General features: G+C 38.3%; 1 protein-coding gene across 1 annotated transcript; it reads left to right on the forward strand.

Moving 5' to 3' along the window:
* The first annotated feature begins 23863 nt into the window (after positions 1 to 23863).
* LOC109266259 (olfactory receptor 5K1) lies at positions 23864 to 24832 on the forward strand. Its single transcript, XM_019448103.2, has one exon. It carries the CDS (start codon positions 23864 to 23866, stop codon positions 24830 to 24832), a length of 969 nt encoding a protein of 322 aa, XP_019303648.2.
* The last annotated feature ends 412 nt before the right edge of the window (positions 24833 to 25244 follow it).

The following is a 25244-nucleotide window of genomic DNA, read 5'->3' on the forward strand; positions in this document are numbered from 1 at the left end:
TGCCAGCGCCATCTCCCCCGCCCATCCCCCAGCCAAAATCCCAAAGGGAACCAGTTCCTGCCAGGGAACTTGCTCGCTCCGCGCAAACACCCAACTCTGTGCTTCTGCGGAGCCAAACCTCCGGCAGCGGATCTGACTCCCTCCCGCTGCCACAGGGCCCCTCCTGAAGTGGATCACCTAAGGAGAAGCGAGCTAAGCCTGCCACTCCAGCCCCCGTGCACCTTGCCTACCCACCCCAGCTAATACGCCAGATCCCCAGCAACACAAGCCTGGCAGTGTGCAAGTAGCCCAGACGGGACACGCCACCCCACAGTGAATCCCGCCCCTAGGAGAGGGGAAGAGAAGGCACACACCAGTCTGACTGTGGCCCCAGCAGTGGGCTGGGGGCAGACATCGGGTCGGACTGCGGCCCCACCCACTAACTCCAGTTATACACCACAGCACAGGGGAAGTGCCCTGCAGGTCCTCACCACTCCAGGGACTCTCCAAAATGACCAAACGGAAGAATTCCCCTCAGAAGAATCTCCAGGAAATAACAACAGCTAATGAACTGATCAAAAAGGATTTAAATAATATAACAGAAAGTGAATTTAGAATAATAGTCATAAAATTAATCGCTGGGCTTGAAAACAGTATACAGGACAGCAGAGAATCTCTTGCCACAAAGATCGAGGGACTAAGGAATAGTCACGAGGAGCTGAAAAACGCTTTAAACGAAATGCAAAACAAAATGGAAACCACGACGGCTCGGCTTGAAGAGGCAGAGGAGAGAATAGGTGAACTAGAAGATAAAGTTATGGAGAAAGAGGAAGCTGAAAGAAAGAGAGATAAAAAAATCCAGGAGTATGAGGGGAAAATTAGAGAACTAAGTGATACACTAAAAAGAAATAATATACGCATAATTGGTATCCCAGAGGAGGAAGAGAGAGGGAAAGGTGCCAAAGGGGTACTTGAAGAAATTATAGCTGAGAACTTCCCTGAACTGGGGAAGGAAAAAGGCATTGAAATCCAAGAGGCACAGAGAACTCCCTTCAGACGTAACTTGAATCGATCTTCTGCACGACATATCATAGTGAAACTGGCAAAATACAAGGATAAAGAGAAAATTCTGAAAGCAGCAAGGGATAAACGTGCCCTCACATATAAAGGGAGACCTATAAGATTCGTGACTGATCTCTCCTTTGAAACTTGGCAGGCCAGAAAGGCTTGGCACGATATCTACAGTGTGCTAAACAGAAAAAATATGCAGCCGAGAATCCTTTATCCAGCAAGTCTGTCATTTAGAATAGAAGGAGAGATAAAGGTCTTCCCAAACAAACAAAAACTGAAGGAATTTGTCACCACGAAACCAGCCCTACAAGAGATCCTTAGGGGGATCCTGTGAGACAAAGTACCAGAGACATCACTACAAGCATAAAACATACAGACATCACAATGACTCTAAACCCATATCTTTCTATAATAACACTGAATGTAAATGGATTAAATGCGCCAACTAAAAGACATAGGGTATCAGAATGGATAAAAAAACAAGACCCATCTATTTGCTGTCTACAAGAGACTCATTTTAGATCTGAGGACACCTTTAGATTGAGAGTGAGGGGATGGAGAACTATTTATCATGCTACTGGAAGCCAAAAGAAAGCTGGAGTAGCCATACTTATATCAGACAAACTAGACTTTAAATTAAAGGCTGTAACAAGAGATGAAGAAGGGCATTATATAATAATAACAGGGTCTATCCATCAGGAAGAGCTAACTATTATAAATGTCTATGCGCCAAATACCCGAGCCCCCAGATATATAAAACAATTACTCATAAACATAAGCAACCTTATTGATAAGAATGTGGTCATTGCAGGGGACTTTAACACCCCACTTACAGAAATGGATAGATCATCTAGACACACAGCCAATAAAGAAACAAGGGCCCTGAATGATACATTGGATCAGATGGACTTGACAGATATATTTAGAACTCTGCATCCCAAAGCAACAGAATATACTTTCTTCTCGAGTGCACATGGAACATTCTCCAAGATAGATCATATACTGGGTCACAAAACAGCCCTTCATAAGTTTACAAGAATTGAAATTATACCATGCATACTTTCAGACCACAATGCTATGAAGCTTGAAATCAACCACAGGAAAAAGTCTGGAAAACCTCCAAAAGCATGGAGGTTAAAGAACACCCTACTAACGAATGAGTGGGTCAACCAGGCAATTAGAGAAGAAATTAAAATATATATGGAAACAAACGAAAATGAAAATACAACAATCCAAACGCTTTGGGATGCAGCGAAGGCAGTCCTGAGAGGAAAATACATTGCAATCCAGGCCTATCTCAAGAAACAAGAAAAATCCCAAATACAAAATCTAACAGCACACCTAAAGGAAATAGAAGCAGAACAGCAAAGGCAGCCTAAACCCAGCAGAAGAAGAGAAATAATAAAGATCAGAGCAGAAATAAACAATATAGAATCTAAAAAAACTGTAGAGCAGATCAACGAAACCAAGAGTTGGTTTTTTGAAAAAATAAACAAAATTGACAAACCTCTAGCCAGGCTTCTCAAAAAGAAAAGGGAGATGACCCAAATAGATAAAATCATGAATGAAAATGGAATGATTACAACCAATCCCTCAGAGATACAAACAATTATCAGGGAATACTATGAAAAATTATATGCCAACAAATTGGACAACCTGGAAGAAATGGACAAATTTCTAAACACCCACACTCTTCCAAAACTCAATCAGGAGGAAATAGAAACCTTGAACAGACCCATAACCAGCGAAGAAATTGAATCGGTTATCAAAAATCTCCCAACAAATAAGAGTCCAGGACCAGATGGCTTCCCAGGGGAGTTCTACCAGACATTTAAAACAGAGATAATGCCTATCCTTCTCAAGCTATTCCAAGAAATAGAAAGGGAAGGAAAACTTCCAGACTCATTCTATGAAGCCAGTATTACTTTGATTCCTAAACCAGACAGAGACCCAGTAAAAAAAGAGAACTACAGGCCAATATCCCTGATGAATATGGATGCAAAAATTCTTAATAAGATACTAGCAAATCGAATTCAACAGCATATAAAAAGAATTATTCACCATGATCAAGTGGGATTCATTCCTGGGATGCAGGGCTGGTTCAACATTCGCAAATCGATCAACGTGATACATCACATTAACAAAAAAAAAGAGAAGAACCATATGATCCTGTCAATCGATGCAGAAAAGGCCTTTGACAAAATCCAGCACCCTTTCTTAATAAAAACCCTTGAGAAAGTCGGGATAGAAGGAACATACTTAAAGATCATAAAGGCCATTTATGAAAAGCCCACAGCTAACATCATCCTCAACGGGGAAAAACTGAGAGCTTTTTCCCTGAGATCAGGAACATGACAGGGATGCCCACTGTCACCGCTGTTGTTTAATATAGTGCTGGAAGTTCTAGCATCAGCAATCAGACAACAAAAGGAAATCAAAGGCATCAAAATTGGCAAAGATGAAGTCAAGCTTTCGCTTTTTGCAGATGACATGATATTATACATGGAAAATCCGATAGACTCCACCAAAAGTCTGCTAGAACTGATACATGAATTCAGCAAAGTTGCAGGATACAAAATCAATGTGCAGAAATCAGTTGCATTCTTATACACTAACAATGAAGCAACAGAAAGACAAATGAAGAAACTGATCCCATTCACAATTGCACCAAGAAGCATAAAATACCTAGGAATAAATCTAACCAAAGATGTAAAAGATCTGTATGCTGAAAACTATAGAAAGCTTATGCAGGTAATTGAAGAAGATATAAAGAAATGGAAAGACATTCCCTGCTCATGGATTGGAAGAATAAATATTGTCAAAATGTCAATACTACCCAAAGCTATCTACACATTCAACGCAATCCCAATCAAAATTGCACCAGCATTCTTCTCGAAACTAGAACAAGCAATCCTAAAATTCATATGGAACCACAAAAGGCCCCGAATAGCCAAAGTAATTTTGAAGAAGAAGACCAAAGCAGGAGGCATCACAATCCCAGACTTTAGCCTCTACTACAAAGCTGTCATCATCAAGACAGCATGGTATTGGCATAAAAACAGACACATAGACCAATGGAATAGAATAGAAACCCCAGAACTAGACCCACAAACGTATGGCCAACTCATCTTTGACAAAGCAGGAAAGAACATCCAATGGAAAAAAGACAGTCTCTTTAACAAATGGTGCTGGGAGAACTGGACAGCAACATGCAGAAGGTTGAAACTAGACCACTTTCTCACACCATTCACAAAAATAAACTCAAAATGGATAAAGGACCTGAATGTGAGACAGGAAACCATCAAAACCTTAGAGGAGAAAGCAGGAAAAGACCTCTCTGACCTCAGCCGTAGCAATCTCTTACTCGGCACATCCCCAAAGGCAAGGGAATTAAAAGCAAAAGTGAATTACTGGGACCTTATGAAGATAAAAAGCTTCTGCACAGCAAAGGAAACAACCAACAAAACTAAAAGGCAACCAACGGAATGGGAAAAGATATTTGCAAAGGACACATCGGACAAAGGGCTAGTATCCAAAATCTATAAAGAGCTCATCAAACTCCACACCCGAAAAACAAATAACCCAGTGAAGAAATGGGCAGAAAACATGAATAGACACTTCTCTAAAGAAGACATCCGGATGGCCAACAGGCACATGAAAAGATGTTCAACGTCGCTCCTTATCAGGGAAATACAAATCAAAACCACACTCAGATACCACCTCACGCCAGTCAGAGTGGCCAAAATGAAGAAATCAGGAGACTACAGATGCTGGAGAGGATGTGGAGAAACAGGAACCCTCTTGCACTGTTGGTGGGAATGCAAATTGGTGCAGCCGCTCTGGAAAGCAGTGTGGAGGTTCCTCAGAAAATTAAAAATAGACCTACCCTATGACCCAGCAATAGCACTGCTAGGAATTTATCCAAGGGATACAGGAGTACTGATGCATAGGGGCACCTGTACCCCAATGTTTATAGCGGCACTCTCAACAATAGCCAAATTATGGAAAGAGCCTAAATGTCCATCAACTGATGAATGGATAAAGAAATTGTGGTTTATATACACAATGGAATACTACGTGGCAATGAGAAAAAATGAAATATGGCCTTTTGTAGCAACATGGATGGAACTGGAGAGTGTGATGCTAAGTGAAATAAGCCATACAGAGAAAGACAGATACCATATGGTTTCACTCTTATGTGGATCCTGAGAAACATAACAGAAACCCATGGGGGAGGGGAAGGGAAAAAAAAAAAAAAAAAAAAAAGAGGTTAGAGTGGGAGAGAGCCAAAGCATAAGAGACTGTTAAAAACTGAGAACAAACTGAGGGTTGATGGGGGGTGGGAGGGAGGGCAGGGTGGGAGGGAGGGCAGGGTGGGTGATGGGCATTGAGGAGGGCACCTTTTGGGATGAGCACTGGGTGTTGTATGGAAACCAATTTGACAGTAAATTTCATATATTAAAAAATAAAAGTAAAAAAAATAAAAAAAAATAGAAAAAAAAAAAACAAAAAAAAGAACATCTGGAGAATGGTAAAAACTTAATTCCTTCTGTCTTCATCCCAGAAGGTTCCCATATCTTAACATGAATCTGACTCACAATAATCAAACTCATTTATTGCTTCAAGTATATAGAAATATAAGATGCTCTTAAAATCACTGAGAAAATTCCATAAATCAGATGATTATGTACTCTGTGAAGATGATTACATTTTGATCATGAGATTTCTTCCTTTGAAACTGATAAAAAAGAGCAGAAGGACCCCACTTATGCCTCACCCCAAGAAGGTTCTGGATTTGTTTGTTTGTTTATGTGGTGCCAATATTCACTCTACTCTTCCCATTAAATGGAAGGGGTGTTGTGGGATTGTTGCTCTTACCACTGATGCCAACATTAGAAAAACTCTTCCTTCCACTGCTCATGTACCAAATCTGAGATCCTTCTCATATCAATTAAAAAGAACTTGGCAAAGCTGGGAAAGTTATAATTCTGCATTGATACAAAGCAATTGTAGACAGAAAGGGCCTTGGTGACTTTGCATGAGCATTCTTTCCTTGGGTTGGAATAACAGACTTGAAAAAGGCAATACATAACCTATCCATAGTCTAAGTGACCACCACCTTCAATGCTTCTGTTCAAGCATTTGGGTATCAACAAACTCAAGTTGGTAGCCTGGTAGAAATTATCCTACAAAACAGAAGGGCACTTAACATCTTAATGGCCCAATGGAGAGGTACTTATGCCCTATTAGAAGAATTTTTTTTTTATGTTAATTGATTCGGCAGAATAACACAAGAACTAAAATCTGTAAAGGATAGTACCAACCTGTTAGCTGACAGGACACAGGCCAGGACTTGGAGATTATTTTAATATCCTTAGTATCCTTAATATCCATCAGGAATAGGATCATGGTTAATAACAATAGCACAAACTGGTTTATTACTATTTTTCTTAATAACATGCATGTTATGTGAACCAAATGATTGCTAAAAATTGGAACCTCTGCTGTCACTTACCCAACCATGCAGCTTATGTTTGCATTGATGACCATGTTGATGCTTTTCATCAGGATGGATTTTATGGACCAGAAAAACTAGAGTGGAATTAATCCACCCTGGTCTCAAGGGACTAATATTACCCTATTGATTTTTTTTTTTTCTCTAGGGAATTATGAGCAAAAGGGGAAATGTGAAAAGAGTTGTCAGCAATTACTCCATTTTTGTACTTTCGACTCAATCTTGTTAAAATATGTACTGGCCTTGCTAACTTGCCTACAATTGGTATAAGATTTTTACTTCCTTAGATCTGCTCTATCACACTAACAGCTTACTGAGCCCTTAGATACTTAATAATCCAACATTCTTAACAATTTCCTAGATTAATGTGTAATGTCCACAAGACTTTTAAAATATTATTGCTAATTGCTCTTCTTATGCTCACTACCTTGCTAAGAAAGTTCCACCTAAAACCTCTACAAGTGCCTGATTATGGTTACTCCCACAGGCTGATTTATTTGAGCCTCCATATGGCATAATAAAGTCCTCAGAAGAGGAAACTGTCTAAGAACCATTTCCTGATTGCTTCCTTGTTGCTCAAATATGGCCTGACCCTAAACGACAGTGACTCCTTGAAACAATAATCAAAGATTAAAAACTTCCCCTCCCCACCCTAACTTGAGACATTACCTTCTGGGTAAATCTATAGATGATTGCCAATGCTTTCAGAAAAAGATCTAGATGGGAAGGGGGAAAAAGTGAAATTGAAACCATGTCCTATAGGGTGAATGAGGTTAAAATTGTCACAAGCAAGATCTTCACTGACCCCCCTCTCCCTTCTTCTTCACTGGAATGTTAACCTTATGTTTTAGAGGCTCCAGCCAGCCTAGGCCAGTTTTAGCTTGACCACTGAATCACACCTGCATGGATAGGCCATGGAGTGTCCAAAAGCTACCTCTACCTCATTATAATGTTAAAATCTCCATCCAAGGAGGAACACAAGCTTCATTAACATACACCTGGTGTAGTCTCTATCTGTAACTCACCAAGACGTAAACTGATTTGGTTACAAAATGAATTGGAGTAACTCAACTCAAGGGGTTTTAAAATGGAGTGGGAAGGCCAGTAAGGAACTGGGCCTTGTGCACATCTTTGGTGTATGAACCATGAATTATGAACTGGACCAAACTGTAAATATTCAAAGAACTCAGCCTGCAATTTGCTACAGTGAGAGGTGCTGAGCTGACCTTAGCAACCAATTTAGCCAAGATTAGTTTTCTGCCACCAACAGCAATCAAAATTCTTTGTAAACAATACACAGGAGCGTCCCCTTTTGTTTTTAAAAACCTTTCACTTTGTTCCCTAGGGGGGCACAGTTTGGGTTGCTACCTGAATCTGTGCTCCCCAAACTGCAATTCTGAGATCTTACATAAATGCTTTTATTTCAACTCTGCTTCTTTGCTCAGTTGACAATATACTTGAAAGCTGCTAAGAGGGTAAAATTTTTTTTATAATGTTTATTTTGAGAGAAAGCATGTATGAGCAGGGGAGAAAAGGAGAAAGAAAATCTCAAGAAGGCTCCGTGCTCTCAGCACGAACTGTAAGATCACGGTCTGAGACTAAATCAAGAGTCCTAATATGCTGAACGGACTGAGCCACCCAAGCTCCCCAAGAGTAAATTTTAAAATTTCTCACCACACACATAAAAAGGGTAATTAGGTAAGGTGATGGGGTGTTAACTAACATACTGTCATCATCATTTCATAAATATATACATGTATCAAATAATCATGTGCGGCTTAAACTTACACAATGTTATATGCCAATTATATTTCAATAACACTGGAAACAAATAATGAAACCAATCCATTATGTACGTACCTGGCGCTGTTGTTCTTCAGGGGAAAGCCTCAAGGAACAGGCACGATGGTCTCCCGAGATGAGTTCATGAGTTCTTGGCTCGCTGCTACAGGGAACAACCACTGGCCCCAAGGATATGCCATGGAATGAAGCACTGAGGATGCTATAACCCCGAAACCTTGGAAGACCTCAGACTGAGGCCTCCATGCCAGGCTAGAAGCCCACGTTGCTGACCGCTGGCCTTCGGGCTCCTGGAAGGAAATGCATAGACTTGTACCGCACATGCGTAGTGCACTCCCTCATTCTGGTCTCTGGCAGTCCCACCCCTACGCAGGCTGCCGGCTGGGGACCCGGTCCCAGACACCAGCCAGGCACCCTGGGATGAGGAGTGTCAGCAATGCGACTCTGACTGGGGCGAGGGGGAGCCTTCAGCATGGATTGAGGTTTGCTTGATAGATGGTGTGAGCCAGACTGCTTCCATTCGGAGAGAAAGGGTTCCTGACACCTGGGTACCCAGGTGTTTCTCATCCCAAGAAGCTAATTGTGATGTAGATTTATGCTTGTTGCTAGAAGCAGAGTTCTTTTTAATACTGTTAAGTTAAAACACTCTTTCCAATATGATTCCACCTTCCTAAATGAATATGAGAAATAATTCTGAAAAGATATGCATAAGTGATATTAGTAGTTGTTTTAGGTAGCCACCGTGTGTGTATAGTTTTTAATTTTAATTTCCTTTTATTAGTTTCTGGTTTTTATTTGACGTTTCATGTTGATAAATGTAAACATAAAGAACTGGAGAATATTGGCATTATCTGCTGTCCATGAAGCTACCTTCATTTAATGTTTTTAAGGCAGTGTCAGATGGACATATCTGGCGAAGTCTGGCTGGCTTGAGTTAGCAGCTGATCCTCAGGTTTGAAAGCCAGCTTGAGTCAATATGATGGAATGAGTGTGTCGCTCATTCATTAAAAGAGGAGCCAGCCTCTTTCTCCCAAGCATTGAGGGTTTGAAGTGGCCAATCGTAGTCATCCCACTTTACTTTCTCTGAAAGTGCTTTGATTTCAGGCCCATCCAGAGCTCTAGCAGGAACCTAGGTAGTGAATGATAAGGTTGAGTGATCAGCTATAATGAGCCCAGGAACATCCACATATACTTGTATAAGTAGAAGAGAGACTACGTAGGAGAACAAAGGAGAGAATAGAACCGGTCTTATTTTTAAGATTCTATTTATAAGTAATCTCTACACCCAATGTGGGGCTTGAACTTACAACCCCGAGATCAAAAGTCATATGCTCTCCCGAATGAACCAGCTAGGCACCGCTGAACTGTTATTGCTGTTGCTGAGTGCTTTTGTAGTTGGAAGCTCTCACAACATTTTCAGGAGGAGGGCAGGAATATTTGTCGACTAAATTATTGTGGTTTGATGGCACTAGGAGAAATTCAGGCCAATAATACTTCTGGGTTCTTCATTAGAGAAACCATTATCAGTTTAAAGCTGAAGAGTGTAGAGGTCCTTTATAAAACAAACCTTTGATATAGACTGGGGTTAGGCTACTAATGTGATTTCCCTGACATTGGATTGTTGTCATTTTCTTTAATAAAAAGATTGGTTATCAGCCTTCAGGAGAGACTTTCTAGCGTTCTTTGCTTCATACAATCAAAGTATGATCTTTGAAAAATAAACTCAGCCCTAAGTCTTGCTAATGATGTCTCTGGCCCAAAGGGCTGCCTCAATACAAACACCCTTCTCATTCTTTCACACTAATGTTCCTTTACTAGAAATCCCTATCTATTTCCTAATAATGTCCATTGTGCATTGTTTGAAAACAAAACAAAACCTATTTGCAGTTATGGAACTTACCCAATTCCCAGTCTCTGAGGGTCAAACTTTTAATAAAGTCTCTAGTGAGGACCTTCAGGCTTACTAAAAATTTCACTAGGTATTATTAATTCATGCAAATCTCTTCAGCTAACCAGTTAAAATGAACCAATTCATACAAAGACATTAATGATTTTAGCAGCATGTTCTAAAAAATGAAAAGACAAAAGCATTAACAAGACAGCAATAATTACAACAAAATTACTATACTAGTATAACAAAGCTTCATAATATCGATAAAACATCCACTGTTAATGAAAACTTTCCCTGGTGGTCCTTCATACAGTGTTTCTATCTTGAAAAAAAAAACTGTTCACTGGTGTTACCAAGCTCTCTTACATATTTGTGAGATAAAATGTTAACATTTTTCAGTGTTATGGTTCACTTCTGACCAGCTATTTGCTGTAGGCAACACCTTGCTTTACTATGCCGCAGAACCCAGTCAGTTAATGGATAGTACCATCTCAGAATGTATGGTGAGTTGTACAAAAAGTTAAGTTTAAATATTAACCAAAATATGTAAAAATAACTTGATTAAAATCAATCTTATTGATCTCCAGTTTGTGATCCTCTTGTGCAGAATTTGAAACATGAGCTGAGAATCACGGGACATAGTCCTAAGTGACATGAGAAATGTTTTAAGAATCCATGAAACTTGATGTCAACTTGATGATAAGTTGGATATGGGGGGTGAGGATAATGTCAATGTCATAGATGGTCCTGAAGGTTTGAACCTGAAGGTGTTGAATGTCTCCCTGTTGCTGTTAGGATACGCTTGAGAATCTTGACCCTGGACTATGAGGTCCTGTGATATCTGCCCCCTGACTCCCATTCTAACCTCGTTTGCCACCGCTACTCCACTAATTTACTGTGCTGTAGACACTCTGGTTTCTTAGTTCCCAGAATACACCAGGCTACTTCCCAACTCAGAGCCTACAAATGCTATCTATGTTATAAATGCCATTTGTTTCACTTCTTCCCCAATATCTGGTTAATTCACATATTGTCAAGGCTTTAGCTTATGTGCCGTTTTCTCTGGGAAAATTTACCAACTTCTATCCCCAGACGGGGGTAAGACCTCTATTATATATACTTCTCATCATAGCTCTTAGTAGAGTTGTAATGATTTGTTTAGTGTGTTTCTCTGCACCACAAGATGATAAGTTCCATGAGGGCAGGGACCACGTTAGACTTGCTCACTGCCCATCCCAGGAGACTGCCCTCACCTTATGTGTTATTTCCTCAGGGATACTTTTCCTCTCCCATCTTCTACATTCTGTGACAACATGGGGAAGTTAATAGGGAAAGCTCTTTCTTGGTACAGGTAATTTCCCTTGCAAGTGTGGTAAGTTTGAGGCATGATTAGATATTATGGAAATATCCCACAGACATCAGTTATGTGGAGTGATCAGCGCTGTAGATGATGATCTGGAAGTCAGCTGCATCCAGCTGTGAGTTACTAATTTCTAAGAGAAAAGAAAGGGTCAGATGGAACTTCAAAAATGCCTATGTTGAGATGGAAACAATGTTAAGAATGACAGGATGGTTGAATTTTCAAATATTTTAGAAAGGTCAAAGAGAACAAAGGTTCTGAAAAGATAATTTGACTTGATGGACAGGTCATTGGGGAGTGCAGTCTTTACAAAATGATGGGAATGAAATCTGGGTTGCAGGTAATTTAAGAGAGTTAATGAAAACGGCAGGTATAGAATTCTTTTGAAAAGTGTGGTGCTAAAAATGGAGAGAAATGGGACAAGAACTAAAGAGGTGATAGTGAGGTCAATTAAGGTTTTCCAAAATAGGGCAAAACTGTGCAGCTACAGGGGAAAAAAACAACAACAACAAACAAACGCCACTTTCACAGTGGGAGTCTGAAGTCCGTTGAATCTTTTGACCACTTTTTTTTTTTTTAAGAAATACTATTTCCTTGGCTTTTACTACACTACACTATCTCTCCTCCTCTTCATTTAGCTCTCTCTCCTCTCTTTTTTTTCTCCCCTTCCCCCACCTTGGAGCTGTGCTTTCCAATAGTAGCTCGTAAACACATAGCTAGTAAGTACTTGAAATGTATATAGTCTGAATTATTATGTGCTGTAAATGTAAAAATCACACCAGATTTTGAAGGCTTGGAAGGAAAATAAGTTACAATACCTTATTAATAATTCCATATGGATTGTTGAGGTTATAATATTTTATATATATTGAGTTAAATAAAATATATTATTAAAATTAATCTCATATTTTTTACTGTGTTGTTATGTGGGTCCCTTGCCCATCTCCCCACCCTCTTTTGCACCATTTACCCCAACTGTCTGCCTCATGACCCTCTTTCACTACCTGGAAATTGTCACTCTCCTTCCAGAAATCGGGTCTTTTTATGTTTTTCTCACAACTCACCCACTTTACCTTTTCCTGGTAAAATCTGTTCAGCTTCCAGATTTGAGTTTAGTCATCACTTCTTCAAGGACATCTTTCTATCACTTCCCCCACACCCTTACCCTCCACAAGTACGAATGACAGTGGTGACCATAGTGGTGGTGAGTAATGACAACATTTAGCATTTAGTAAGGATTTACTATATATTGGAATCTCTTCTACTGTTTTAAACATAATTCATTAAATCTTCAAAACTACCTTTTTATTCCCCATTTTAAGACTATAATCCAGTATAAAAATTCATTTTTTTTGATGTGCAAATTGACTCACAGAGAAATTAACTAATTTTCCTGAGATCAGTTAGAAAGTGCTTAGCCAAGATTCAAAATTAGGCATTCTTGTTCCAAAACCCATGGGGTTAACTACGCTACTATACTGCCTTTTCAGACTAGGCTAAGCTTCTCTATTATGTTTCCAATAATCTTACCTTTGCAATAGTGAAGTTGTAGTTACTTAATAATTAATTTAGGTGATTATCTCTCTCCCATAACTTTTTCCAATTATGTAAGGAGAGGGGAGGCAGATACCATATCTGCTTTTGTTTCGTGTTTAACCATAGTGCCTAGCATTGTAGCTGGCATAAAGTAGACACACAATATAGTTGAATACAAGTATACAAAATAAATGTATCAATATATGAAAGAAGGAAGGAAGGAAGGAAGGAAGGAAGGAAGGAAGGAAGGAAGGAAGGAAAGAAGGATGGAAGGGCAAGTTCCTCCATATCTCCAGTTATGGATTTCTCTACTGAGCACAGCTTAATCTACTACTTTCTATTTCTCAACTCCTACATGTGTCTAAGGAAGTCAGACTCTGGCAACAACAAATTCAGTGATCCTGTCTAGTATGTACTAACTTAAGAATTTCTGAGCAATTAGTTGATTATGGATAGCTGATTCACTCAATATTATTTTAGGCAGAGCATGTCAAAATCAGATCAGCCATTAAGTAATCTGCTATGACATAATTATGAGAACCAAGTTCTCTAATTACACCCATACTGCAGCCAGATTTGGGGCTACTTTCTAGTCTTCCAATACTTCATGAGCTTTCATGCCTCTGACACTTTGCTTAGCATTCCCTTTCCAACTTTTCTCTGCTAAGAAAATGTCTATATATCTTTCAAGGCCAGGGTCAAATGTCCTCTCCTGGGTAATCTATAATAAAACACTCCTTATCACTTTTTGTTGTGTATGTGTGTGTCTTATAGAGATGCTAGACCTAACTGGAGGATATTTTAATATGATTGCTCAGTTGAGGATATGTCTGTATCCTTGTGGTTAAGGTTGGAAGGTCCACCGGAGAGCTGGGCATGCAGTGTCAGTCACAGGGGGAAGGGTTAAGCCCTCAGATTCAGAACCCAGGAGTGGATGCCTGCTCACTCTTTCATCTTTCACATTTTTAGAAATGGATACCTTGGGGCTGAAGCCAGGTCTGAACTTCCAGGTAACTGGGAAAAGACATCTGCCTCTTAGAAGTAGATTTGGAGATAGGTAAGGAGGCCTTGCCATAGCAAACCATAAGTGTAAGATGAGCGACTCACTCATGTAAACCAGATTATCAAGATCAGCAGGCTTCAGACTATTTCAGCACTCTGATCTGTCACAATCAGTTATGAGATGCATCACAATTGATGCATTTCTAATAATAAATAGTTTAATACGATTTACCTTTTCAAAATATAACTAGAGTCAATTCCAGATTATCTCGGGAATACTTTGCTCACTCCTTTGCATCACAATATATCTTGAATGTGAGAAAATAAAGAAGAGTCATAGCTAGCCAGCAGGCAATTGCTCATTACTGGAGGAAGCTGAGAGGAGTGTCAACATCATCTCCCGACTTGCTTTCTCAGTAGAGAGAGTGTTGAGAACTGCTCTTCTAGTGGTATATTAACACATTTTATTTCCCAGTGGTTATCTCCAAGTCTAGTCAAGACATATATACAATGGATCCCTCTTAATCTCTGTGCTGCAGGGATTCGTTTGGGCGGGAGTGAATGGAAGAACAATGTCTTCTTGTGGCTCCCAAGGGTTTCATAGCAGTGGTGACTACTTCTCCGGGGGGAAAATGAGAATCTGGAAAAAGGTTTGGGGGTGTGGAGATTTGCTTCTCCCACATGGAAATTTGATCTCTACTGTCAACCTAAAGTATTATTTTATTTGGGAAGAGACAGTTTTCTTACAGAAAGCCTTTTTAACACCCCCAGGCAAATTAAGTCACTCCCATCTGTTCTCACAGAGTTCTGAATGTATGATTGTACTATAGATTCTATCACTTTGCATTATAATTATTTGTTTACATAACTGCCTCCCCAGTAGAGTAAGTTGTAAGTCACAGCAAACGGGAACTGGGGTCTTATACTGCTATGAATTACTATGGCTTGTTAGCACTATGCTTGGCATTCTTACAAGCACTACTAATTTTTGATCATGAGTCGAACATGACCAGAAAAGCAAAACAACATTCACCACATTAAATTGGGTCTTTTTTGTTATATTTGATTTTTTATATATAAAAATCTTAGCATCATCTTCATTCCACAGCTTTCATCTTACATGGTACATAAGGGGCATCCAAACATTTGTTGATTCATTTGTCATCCTTGTCATGTCAACATACAAAATGTCGCATACAGAATAAAACAATGAGTCACACACAGAATTGTTTTACTGAAACTCAGATCTGATGGAGTCAGTCCCTTGGCAAATTTATTCAGGGCTTACTAAATAAAATTCAGGCTCCTTGATTTGGCATTCTGACCTTATCCTTTTTAGGATACTTCCTGTTTCGATATCACTGTATTTTACTCCCACCAGGCATTTTGTATGCTAGATAATCTGGTCTAATCCAAAACAGAAAGTCCCAGAGGTCTCTTTCGCAATCACCCTTCCTTCTTTTGCGTTCCAGCTTTCTGTAGATAATGTCACTCAGTTCCAAGGCTTTACAGATTCATATGCACATGACTCCTAATCTCTAGCCTTATCTTTCACATTCAGTTGCCTCTGACATCTTCACTTAGATAACTGCTATGCATCTGAAACATAACAGTGATCAAATAAAACTCGTGTTTCTAGCTCCCCCAACCCTGCCGAGAAAATATTTCTGCTCATCTCCTTCAATTCGAGAAATGCTACTATCTTCCCCTCAGATGCTCAAGGCAAAAAAATCTAGGCATTTTCTTCACTAGCTCTTTAACCCCCTCACACCTGCCTCTTAAATCCACATCGTCAGCAAATCCTGTTGATTCATCCTCAAAACGTAATTCAAATCCATCTACATTTCTCTTGTCAATGACTGTCATCCTTATTCTGAACAGGATACTGTCAGATCCTCCCACCTGGTCTCCCCACCTCCACCCTTAGCTTTCATGATCCATTTTCTGAAGGACTGATAGAGTGTTTGTTATTAAAATGTAAATAAGGTAATGCCATTTCTCTGCTTTAAATATCTGGTTTGGTAGGCAGAATAATGGCCTACCAAAGATGTCTTCATCCTAATCTTAGGAAATTGTGAACATGTCATATTACAAGCAAGAGGGAATTAAATATTCCTGGATTATCCAGGTGGGCCCAATGCAATTTTATTAATGTTGACACAAAGCAGAAGAGTCAGAATCCAAGTGAAACAATGTGAGAAACATTTGGCCGTTTCAGGCTTTGAAGGTGGAAGGGGGCCATGAGCCAAAAAATCCAGGCAGACTCCAGAAACTAGGAAAGGCAAATATCGATACTCTAATTTTAAACCAATGAAACTCATTTAGGACTTCTAATCTCCAGAATGGCAAAAGAATAAATTTGTGTTATTTTAAATTACTGAGTGTGTGGCAACTTGTTGCAGTGCAATAGAAAACTAATACACCCTCCAAGGCTTCTCAATGCACTGAGAACCCTATACTCAGTGTTATAAACCCTATGAGAAGAACTTTTCAATCCCATCACCAACCACTTTCCCCTGGCTTTTGTGGATTCTTCAAATATGCCAATTTTATTTCTGCCTTAAGGAATTTTCACTACTTCTTCTGTACCTATCATACTCTTTCCCAAACTGCTAGGTCTGGCTTCTCACTAACTACATCTCAGCTTGACTGCTAACCTTTTCCTATAAAGCTTTTCAAACCATCTGATCTAAAGTAACTCCCAGCCATTCCTTTTCACATTACACTATTTTACCCTCAGCATAGCATTTCCTAATTCTTGCTATTGTTCTTATTTACATATGCACATATTAATGTCTGCTTTCCCACTCTGTTAGAATGTAAGCTCCATGAGAACAGAATCTATCATTGTGATGGCTCATAGTAGGCACTGTAAAGTGCTCATCACATGAATGTATGAACTAATAGAGCAATAAATGGCAGGCGTTCTGTGGTACTAAACTTCAAGACTTGCCAAAATTCTTAATTAAGCATAAAATTTTTCATAAATTTGTAAGAAAAGTAGAATACTAACGAATGAGCTACATGATTCTTTTCACTGATTCCATGAATCTTTCACTGACCCCACGTTATATCATGAGCTGAGTGGAGTAGTAAGCTAGGAGCAACATTCTTCATTCTTCTACAGTTCCTTTGGTAGTGTCTTCCTCCATCATTTTTTAACTAGCTCTCGTTATAGGAGAAAGTTTCCCCTTGGTGCCATACTAGCACAAAAGAGAACTGTGGTCCTCACCTGAAACAATCACATTACTCTAGAATTTGAGTTCTTTTTTTTTTTTTTTAATGTTTATTTTTGAGAGAGAGAGAGAGAGAGAGGGAGAGAAAAAGTATGGTTGGGAGAGGAGCAGAGAGAGAGGGGGAGACACAGAATCTGAAGCAGGCTCCAGACTCTGAGCTGTCAGCACAGAGCCCAGTGCAGGGCTTGAACCCACGAATCATGAGATCATGACCTGGCTGAAGTCAGATGCTTAACCAACTGAGCCACCTAGGCATCACTTTAGAATTTAAGTTCTGATGGGAGGGATTTTTTTTTCTCTTCTTTGTTCTTTGTTATGTCCTTGGGTACATTTCAGAAATATGCATGACCCTGATGTCAATGAGTCTGTAATCAAGGAAAGAAAAGCCACAGTTAACCTATGAAATGCCAGGGGACCACACGATGCAAATACTGAGACTTGGGAGCCATTAGATGGGTAACAAGAGCTTGGGAGGTTGGGAAGAAGATAGATGAGCTTATCCCAGGAAAGCTATATAGACATTGGTCTAAATATTAAAGGGGGGATAGGATTTTCATAGATGAAAGAAAATGGTGGCAGTAATACAGAAGAGGTAAATACAGATGAGACAAAAGTCACAAAATGAGGAATGGAAGTGACATATTCAGAGAACCATGAGGAGAAGGGCTTGGCTTAGAGACGGTACATTAGGAGAGCAGAATATAAAGAGAGAAAACAAGCTCAAATGGTTAAGAGTTACGATAAGCAGGATGAGTGATTAACCAAACAGAAATTGAGATTGATGGGCAATCTCAATAGTGTAATGGGGATTCATTACACTATAAATGATGGGAGTTCTAAATAAGGGACTAGTTTGAGGAAAGGAGACTTTTTGAGAAGCTGCTTCTGGATTTGCAAGAAAAAAAAGTAAAGTTTATTCTAGTAACTAAGATGTAAGATTAAACACATTATGAATATATTTCTAAAGGAAGATTCTAGGGGCACCTGAGTGGCTCAGTTGGTCAAATAAATGTCCAACTTCAGCTCAGGTCATGATCTCACAGTTCGTGAGCTTGACCCCCACGTTGGACTCTGTGCTGACAGCTGGGAGCCTGGAGCCTGCTTCGGATTCTGTGTCTCCCTCTCTCTCTTCCTCCCCCGCTCACGCACTCTCTCTCTCCAAAATAAATAAAGATTAAAAAAAAATTTTTTTTTAATAAAGTGTAAACTGATTTTAAAATGAGGTGGGAAAGGTGCACTTTATGACTTCTGCTCACTCTACACCTTCTTCTCTCTGTGGCAACAAATCTTAGCTTAGTTTCCACTTCTTTTATAAGCCTTTAATGACCAATCCAGTGGGAATTTTTTCCTCCCACTTAGAATTCTATATTCAGATTGATGATAAGGATAAATGGTATAAATGGACATAAATTAAAATCAAAACATAGCCCTTAAAATTTTTTTGGAGATGGGCATTTGCTTTACTACCCAGGTCTCAAGGGATACATTATTTCTATTCAGTATGTCTGTAATGTGTAGGAAATTAGGTCTCCCAGGCTCTGATGTCAATGCCAAGTTAATCCCCTCAGAATTATTTAAAATATTTAAACCATTCTCTATCAATGACATAAACATTAGCACCGACTTGTTGGTAGAAATATTTTCCTAAACAATCAAAAGGATAGAGTTTTATTTCTGCATCTACTTTAGAAGTCAGTGCCAGACAACCAACTAGCTTCCATAAAACTCTTATCAGAGAAAACCAGGTAAGAAATTATTTAAAACTTTCTCTTTCTCTCTCGCTCTCTCTCTCTCTCTTTTTTTTTTTTTTTGATGGAAATATTAACCTCTAGAAATATTTCTTTTTTTTTTTTTAACGTTTATTTATTTTTGAGACAGAGAGAGACAGAGCATGAGCAGGGGAGGGGCAGAGAGAGAGGGAGACACAGAATCCGAAGCAGGCTCCAGGCTCCGAGCTGTCAGCACAGACCCCGATGTGGGGCTCGAACCCACGAACCGTGCGATCATGACCTGAGCCGAAGTCGGATGCCCAACCAAGTGAGCCACCCAGGCGCCCCTAGAAACATTTCTTTAAATTCTTTAAGGTTTTGTGGGGATTTTTTGCAATTCTTACTTTTCAATCTTTTATTTTAAATCTTCCCTTAAATGTAAAGTCTGTTGTGTAAGATTCAACAAATGACTATAGTTCATTTGTATCACTTCTGATTTTAAGAGAAGCCTAAATTACCAGAAATAAATAAGTAAAGGTGCACTATCATAGTAACAACAGGAAACATTAACAATATTTTTGAAACTTCTTTGAATAATACGGTTTGCCACTTTTACAACTTAACAGATGAAATAGATTGTTCGCTTGCTTCTATAGTGAACTGGTATTTAAAATGCCTGTGTTGGACATTCCCTCTATATTAAACAAATTGTATGAGAAATGAATAGACAGTTAACCCTGGAACAAAGTGGATGGTAGGGATGCTGGGATGCTGACCCTGTGTATAGCTGAAAATCCTCATAGAACTTTTGAGCCCCAAATAGTAGTAGTTCACCTGAACTGTTCACTAGAAGCCTTATAAAGTCAGCGAAAGTTTTCTCTATATTATTAGGAAAATCATAAGGAAGAGAAAACACATTTACAGTACTGTACTGTATAGAAAAAAAAAATCAATGTTTAAGTGGACCTGCACAGTTGAAATCTGTGTTGTTCAAGAGTCAGGTGTAATTTTAAGCCATTCTTTTAAAACCTTGTTGTAATGTGTGGGAAATTTCTAGTTTCTCTTTTGATTCTTAGAGAAATAAAATACCAGTGTAAAACTTAACTTTTGTCAGACTAATTATAAGCAACTGAGCAAACTGAAGAAAATCTTACTATTTTATGTAACTTCAAGCTGGCAAGTGTAAGGCATTTAATGAAAAAAATTATTCAAATTACACTTATATAGATTTAAAATATTCATTTCTAGACTTCAGGTTGCCAAGAGTAAGTCATTTAATGAAAATCTAATTCAAATTATAGAGACTTCAAATGTTCATTTTTTAAATATTGCTCCTAAAGGAATTAATCCAAAATAGTCTGAGATTTAAAAGTTAATAATATTTTCAGGAAGGCAAAAAGAAAGAGATCTCCCTACATCTCTCCAAAACACCTTTCCTCTGTTCCTGGAATACAAAGTGTGGTTCTGGTCAATGAATATCCAGAAAACTATCAACATGGAAATGTCCAGAGGATCAATTGATCTTCTAAGAAAGTACATAGCACAGAGCAGGCATTTAGTAAATACCAGGCCAATGAACAAATGATTCTTGAATTAACTAAAATAAACAAAGGTAGATTGAAATAAAACATTCTACAACAAATTAGAATTCTATCAATAAGGCAAAATGTAAGGGATAGATAATTGAAGTTTTACAAATATACTAAAAGTTTAATAGATTATAGAAGCTTAAAATATCATGCTAACATTTGACACTCCAAAGAGAAAAGCCTAATACCAAAAATTCATTGCTTTACATAGAGAAAAATGTCCTTACGAATGCATCACCATGGGGCACCTGGGCGCTCAGTAGGTTAAGTGTCTTGGCTCAGATCCTGATCTCATGGTTTCGTGGGTTCAAGCCCTGCGTGAGGTTCTGTGCTGACAGCTCAGAGCATGGAGCCTGCTTCAGATTCTGTGTCTCCCTGTTTCTCTGCCCCTCCCCTGCCCACACCCGTGTCCCTCTCTCTCCCTCTCAAAAATAAATAGACATTAAAAAAAATTTTTTTAAAGAAAAAGAATGCATCACCACAAGATGTGAATGTATTCCTGAATGACTCGAGATACACCCAAGAGTGCTGGCAAATTATTATCATTTATAACTGAATGTCATTATCACGAAGATGGAGCAGATACTTCCCCAACGCATCTGTTGTGATGTTATCCGCAATAGGACTATAACATGCAGAAAACAATAATGATTGTTGTCGAGTAATAAGTTATAAAACACAGCAGACCTAAGACCACGTCATTGAATTTATTTAATAAAAATTGTATTTTCTGATTATAAAAGCAATATTCATTGTTGAGAATTTGAAATAGAGTAAAATACATAGAAGAAAGTGACCTATAATTCCCATTGCACAGAGAAAACCAGTATTAATTTTTGATGTGTTTCCAAGATGCCTTTCCTTTATATTTATGTATTTACTTGGAAAGTTAGGATTATTCTGCATATGAACATTATATGTTATTTTTCACACATTTTGTTATGTTTATTTTATCATCATAATAAACATTAAATAGTGACTGCACAATATCCCATCACATGGATGATTCACATTTACTTAATCGTACTGAGCAAATGTTTACCCTTCAGGTGTTTTGAATTTTTTACAGTGGACATTATATGTAAGTCTTTTCCTGAGGTTGTAAATATTTCTTTCTGCAATTAATTACCGAATTATTTTCCAGTGATGGCACCAATTCATACTTCCACTAGGGATGCAGTTGGGTTCCCATCTCAGTGTATTTTAGAACTAGAAAGGATCGTTTGTTTTTTAAAAAATTCTTACTATTTTGAAAAGCAAAACAAATTTGCCCTCTCATTTAAAATGATATCTTTCTGATTAGTAATGAAATAAGACATTTTTATTTTTTCGAAATTGTATTTCTTTCGAGATTTTTCTGTTCCTGTCCTTTATCTGTTTTCTAGCCATCATTTATACTGATTTCTATAAGCTATTTCTAGAATAAAGCTATAGAAGCATTATCATATTTATTGCAATAATTTCTCAGTTTCCATTTGACATTTGATTTTACTCATGATGTTTTCGATGTATATAAATGAATTTATCAATTCTTAGCCCTTAAGATTTCTCCAATTTCTTTTGATAGCATTTAAATTTATTCATGCACATGCATATATGAACAATTTTACGTTGCATGTGTGAATGGTATTATAAATGACCTGAAACTTTTTTTTTTAATGTTTATTTATTTTTGAGAGAGAGAGAGAGAGACAGAGCACAAGTTGGGGAGGGGCAGAGAGAGAGGGAGACACAGAATCGGAAGCAGGCTCTAGGCTCTGAGCTGTCAGCACAGAGCCTGATGCGGGGCTGGAGCTCATGAACTGGGTGGGAGATCATGACCTGAACGAAAGTTGGACGCTTAACTGACTGAGCCACCCAGGCACCCCATTGACCTGAAACGTTTTAAATACAGTCATTTTTTTTTCTTTTCCCTCCTTCTCTCTCTTTTCTGCTTCTATCCATATCAGTTTCCCTTCCCAGCCAAAGGGGTATAAATATTTCACAAATAGCCCTACTTTTCCCCCCAAAGCATTTTATTTTTAAATAGGAGCACCTGGGTGGCTCAGTTGCTTAAGTATCTGACTCTTGATCTCAGCTCAGGTCATGATCTCAGGGTAGTGAGGTCAAGCTCTGCATTGGGCTCTGCCTCAGGTTCAGAGCTGGGTTCTACATGGGGTTCTGTGCTGGCCATAAAGCCTATTGAAAAAGTAAAATAAAATAAAAAATAAAAAAAAATAAACTTGTATACCACTAGCATTGACAATAGTGAATTGCTAAGAATGTGCAAATGAAAATCGTCTTAAAAATTTTTTTTGTGGTGATAAAATATGCATAACAAAATTTAAACCATATTTAAGTATAAGGTTTAGTGGCATTAAGTACATTTATATTATTATGCAACCATCATCACTCTCTATTTGCAGAACTTTCTTACCTTCCCAGAATTAAACCCCATACATATTAAACAATAACTATCCATTTCCTCCCTCTCCCTGACAACTATCATTCTACTTTCTGTCTCTATAATTTGACTACTTTAGTTCGTGTAAGTGGAATCATAAAGTATTTGTCCTTTTGTGTCTAGTTTACTTCACTTAACATCTTTGAGGATCATCCGTGTTTTAACATGTGTCAGAATTTCATTCCTTTTAAAGGTTGAATGATATTTCATTGTATGTATATACCACATTTTGTTCATCCGTTCATTCATCGATGGACATTTGGGGTGTTTCCAGCTTTGGCTATTGTGAATAATGCTGCTGTGAACATCAGTGTATGAAAGTCGTCTTTTCAACATCACTGTTAATACATATACAGTCCCTGAAATTGTTTGGGAACACTGATACCAATTGCTGACATTGAAATTATGAATCAGCTTTCCCTAATCCATAGAGAGAAGCTTTTTGCACTGAATATTTCTCTTAAGACCTCAAAAGCCATTTCTGTGCATATAATCTGATATATTTCCTGAAAATACACTGGAAAAATGTTAAAGAGTAGCTACATAGGTAATAGCTTCAAGAGATTGATACTAACTCAGAATTAGGCATGTGTCAAATCCACATAACATGCGAAAGCATTATAGAATATGTTCCTCATCCTTATGAGCCAGTTAGATTGGCAGGCAAGTTGGACATATTATAAATTAGTACCTAATTTCTCCACAATTTTTTTCTCAACAGAGAATTCAGGAATGGCTGAAGAAAATCATACCATGAAAAGTGAGTTTATCCTGACAGGATTTACAGATCACCCAGAATTGAAGACGCTTCTTTTCTTGGTGTTCCTGGTCATCTATCTGATCACCATGGTAGGGAACCTTGGCCTGGTGATATTGATTTCAAAAGAGCCTCATCTTCACATGCCAATGTACATCTTTCTGGGCAACCTCGCTCTTGTGGATTCTTGCTGTTCCTGTGCCATTACTCCTAAGATGTTAGGGAACTTCTTTTCTGAGAACAGAATGATTTCTCTCTATGAATGCATGGCACAATTTTATTTTCTTTGCACTGTTGAAACTGCAGACTGCTTTCTTCTGGCAGCAATGGCCTATGACCGCTATGTGGCCATATGTAGCCCACTACAGTACCACACCATGATGTCAAAGAAACTCTGCATTCAGATGACCACAGGAGCCTTCATAGCTGGAAACCTACATTCCATGATTCATGTAGGGCTTCTATTTAGGTTAGCTTTCTGTGGATCTAATCACATCAACCACTTTTACTGTGATATTCTTCCTTTATACAGACTCTCCTGCGTTGACCCTTATGTCAATGAACTGGTACTATTTATCTTTTCAGGGTCAATTCAAGTCTTCACCATAAGCAGTGTCTTAATATCTTACCTGTACATTCTCTTTACTATTTTCAAAATGAATTCCAAAGAAGGAAGGACCAAAGCCTTTTCTACTTGTGCATCCCACTTTTTGTCTGTTTCATTATTCTATGGATCTCTTTTTTTCATGTACATTAGACCAAATTTGCTCGAAGAGGGGGATAAAGATATACCAGCTGCTATTCTGTTTACAATTGTAGTTCCCTTACTAAATCCTTTTATTTATAGCCTGAGGAATAAGGAAGTAATAACTGTCCTGAGAAAAATTATGAAGAAAAAAAAATCTCATGAAAATTGGAAACAAATGACATCTACTGTAGCTTAGTGAATTAGATGTAAGAAACCCTTCCAAGTGAAATTACACAGAGAAAATGCACAAATTATATGTAAAATACTAAAATATATCATAATACAATCAATTTAGGAAGCAATACATATGGTAGAAAATATACAGGAAAGAATAAACTGTGCTAAGTCTTAATTCAAAATAACAAAAATCAAAATCAAATTTTGAATTTATTCAAGAAGCAATTTAGCACTTTGACAAGCTCATGGACTATGTCAGCATCAGGGATTGGGATTATCAGCGCCCAAAAAGAAAACAACAAAACTGACAGTTACACATATAAAGGAAAATTCTATTAAACATTTACAGCCAGTCCACTTTAACTGGAGCATGAACACTCCAGTTAGGCTAAAAGACTTTAAGGGCATGAGAACCTTTGACCAATGAAATC

This window comes from Panthera pardus, unplaced genomic scaffold (assembly GCF_024362965.1).
Source record: "Panthera pardus isolate Hobbes unplaced genomic scaffold, ASM2436296v1 HiC_scaffold_16, whole genome shotgun sequence".
In the NCBI taxonomy this organism is placed as follows: domain Eukaryota; kingdom Metazoa; phylum Chordata; class Mammalia; order Carnivora; family Felidae; genus Panthera; species Panthera pardus.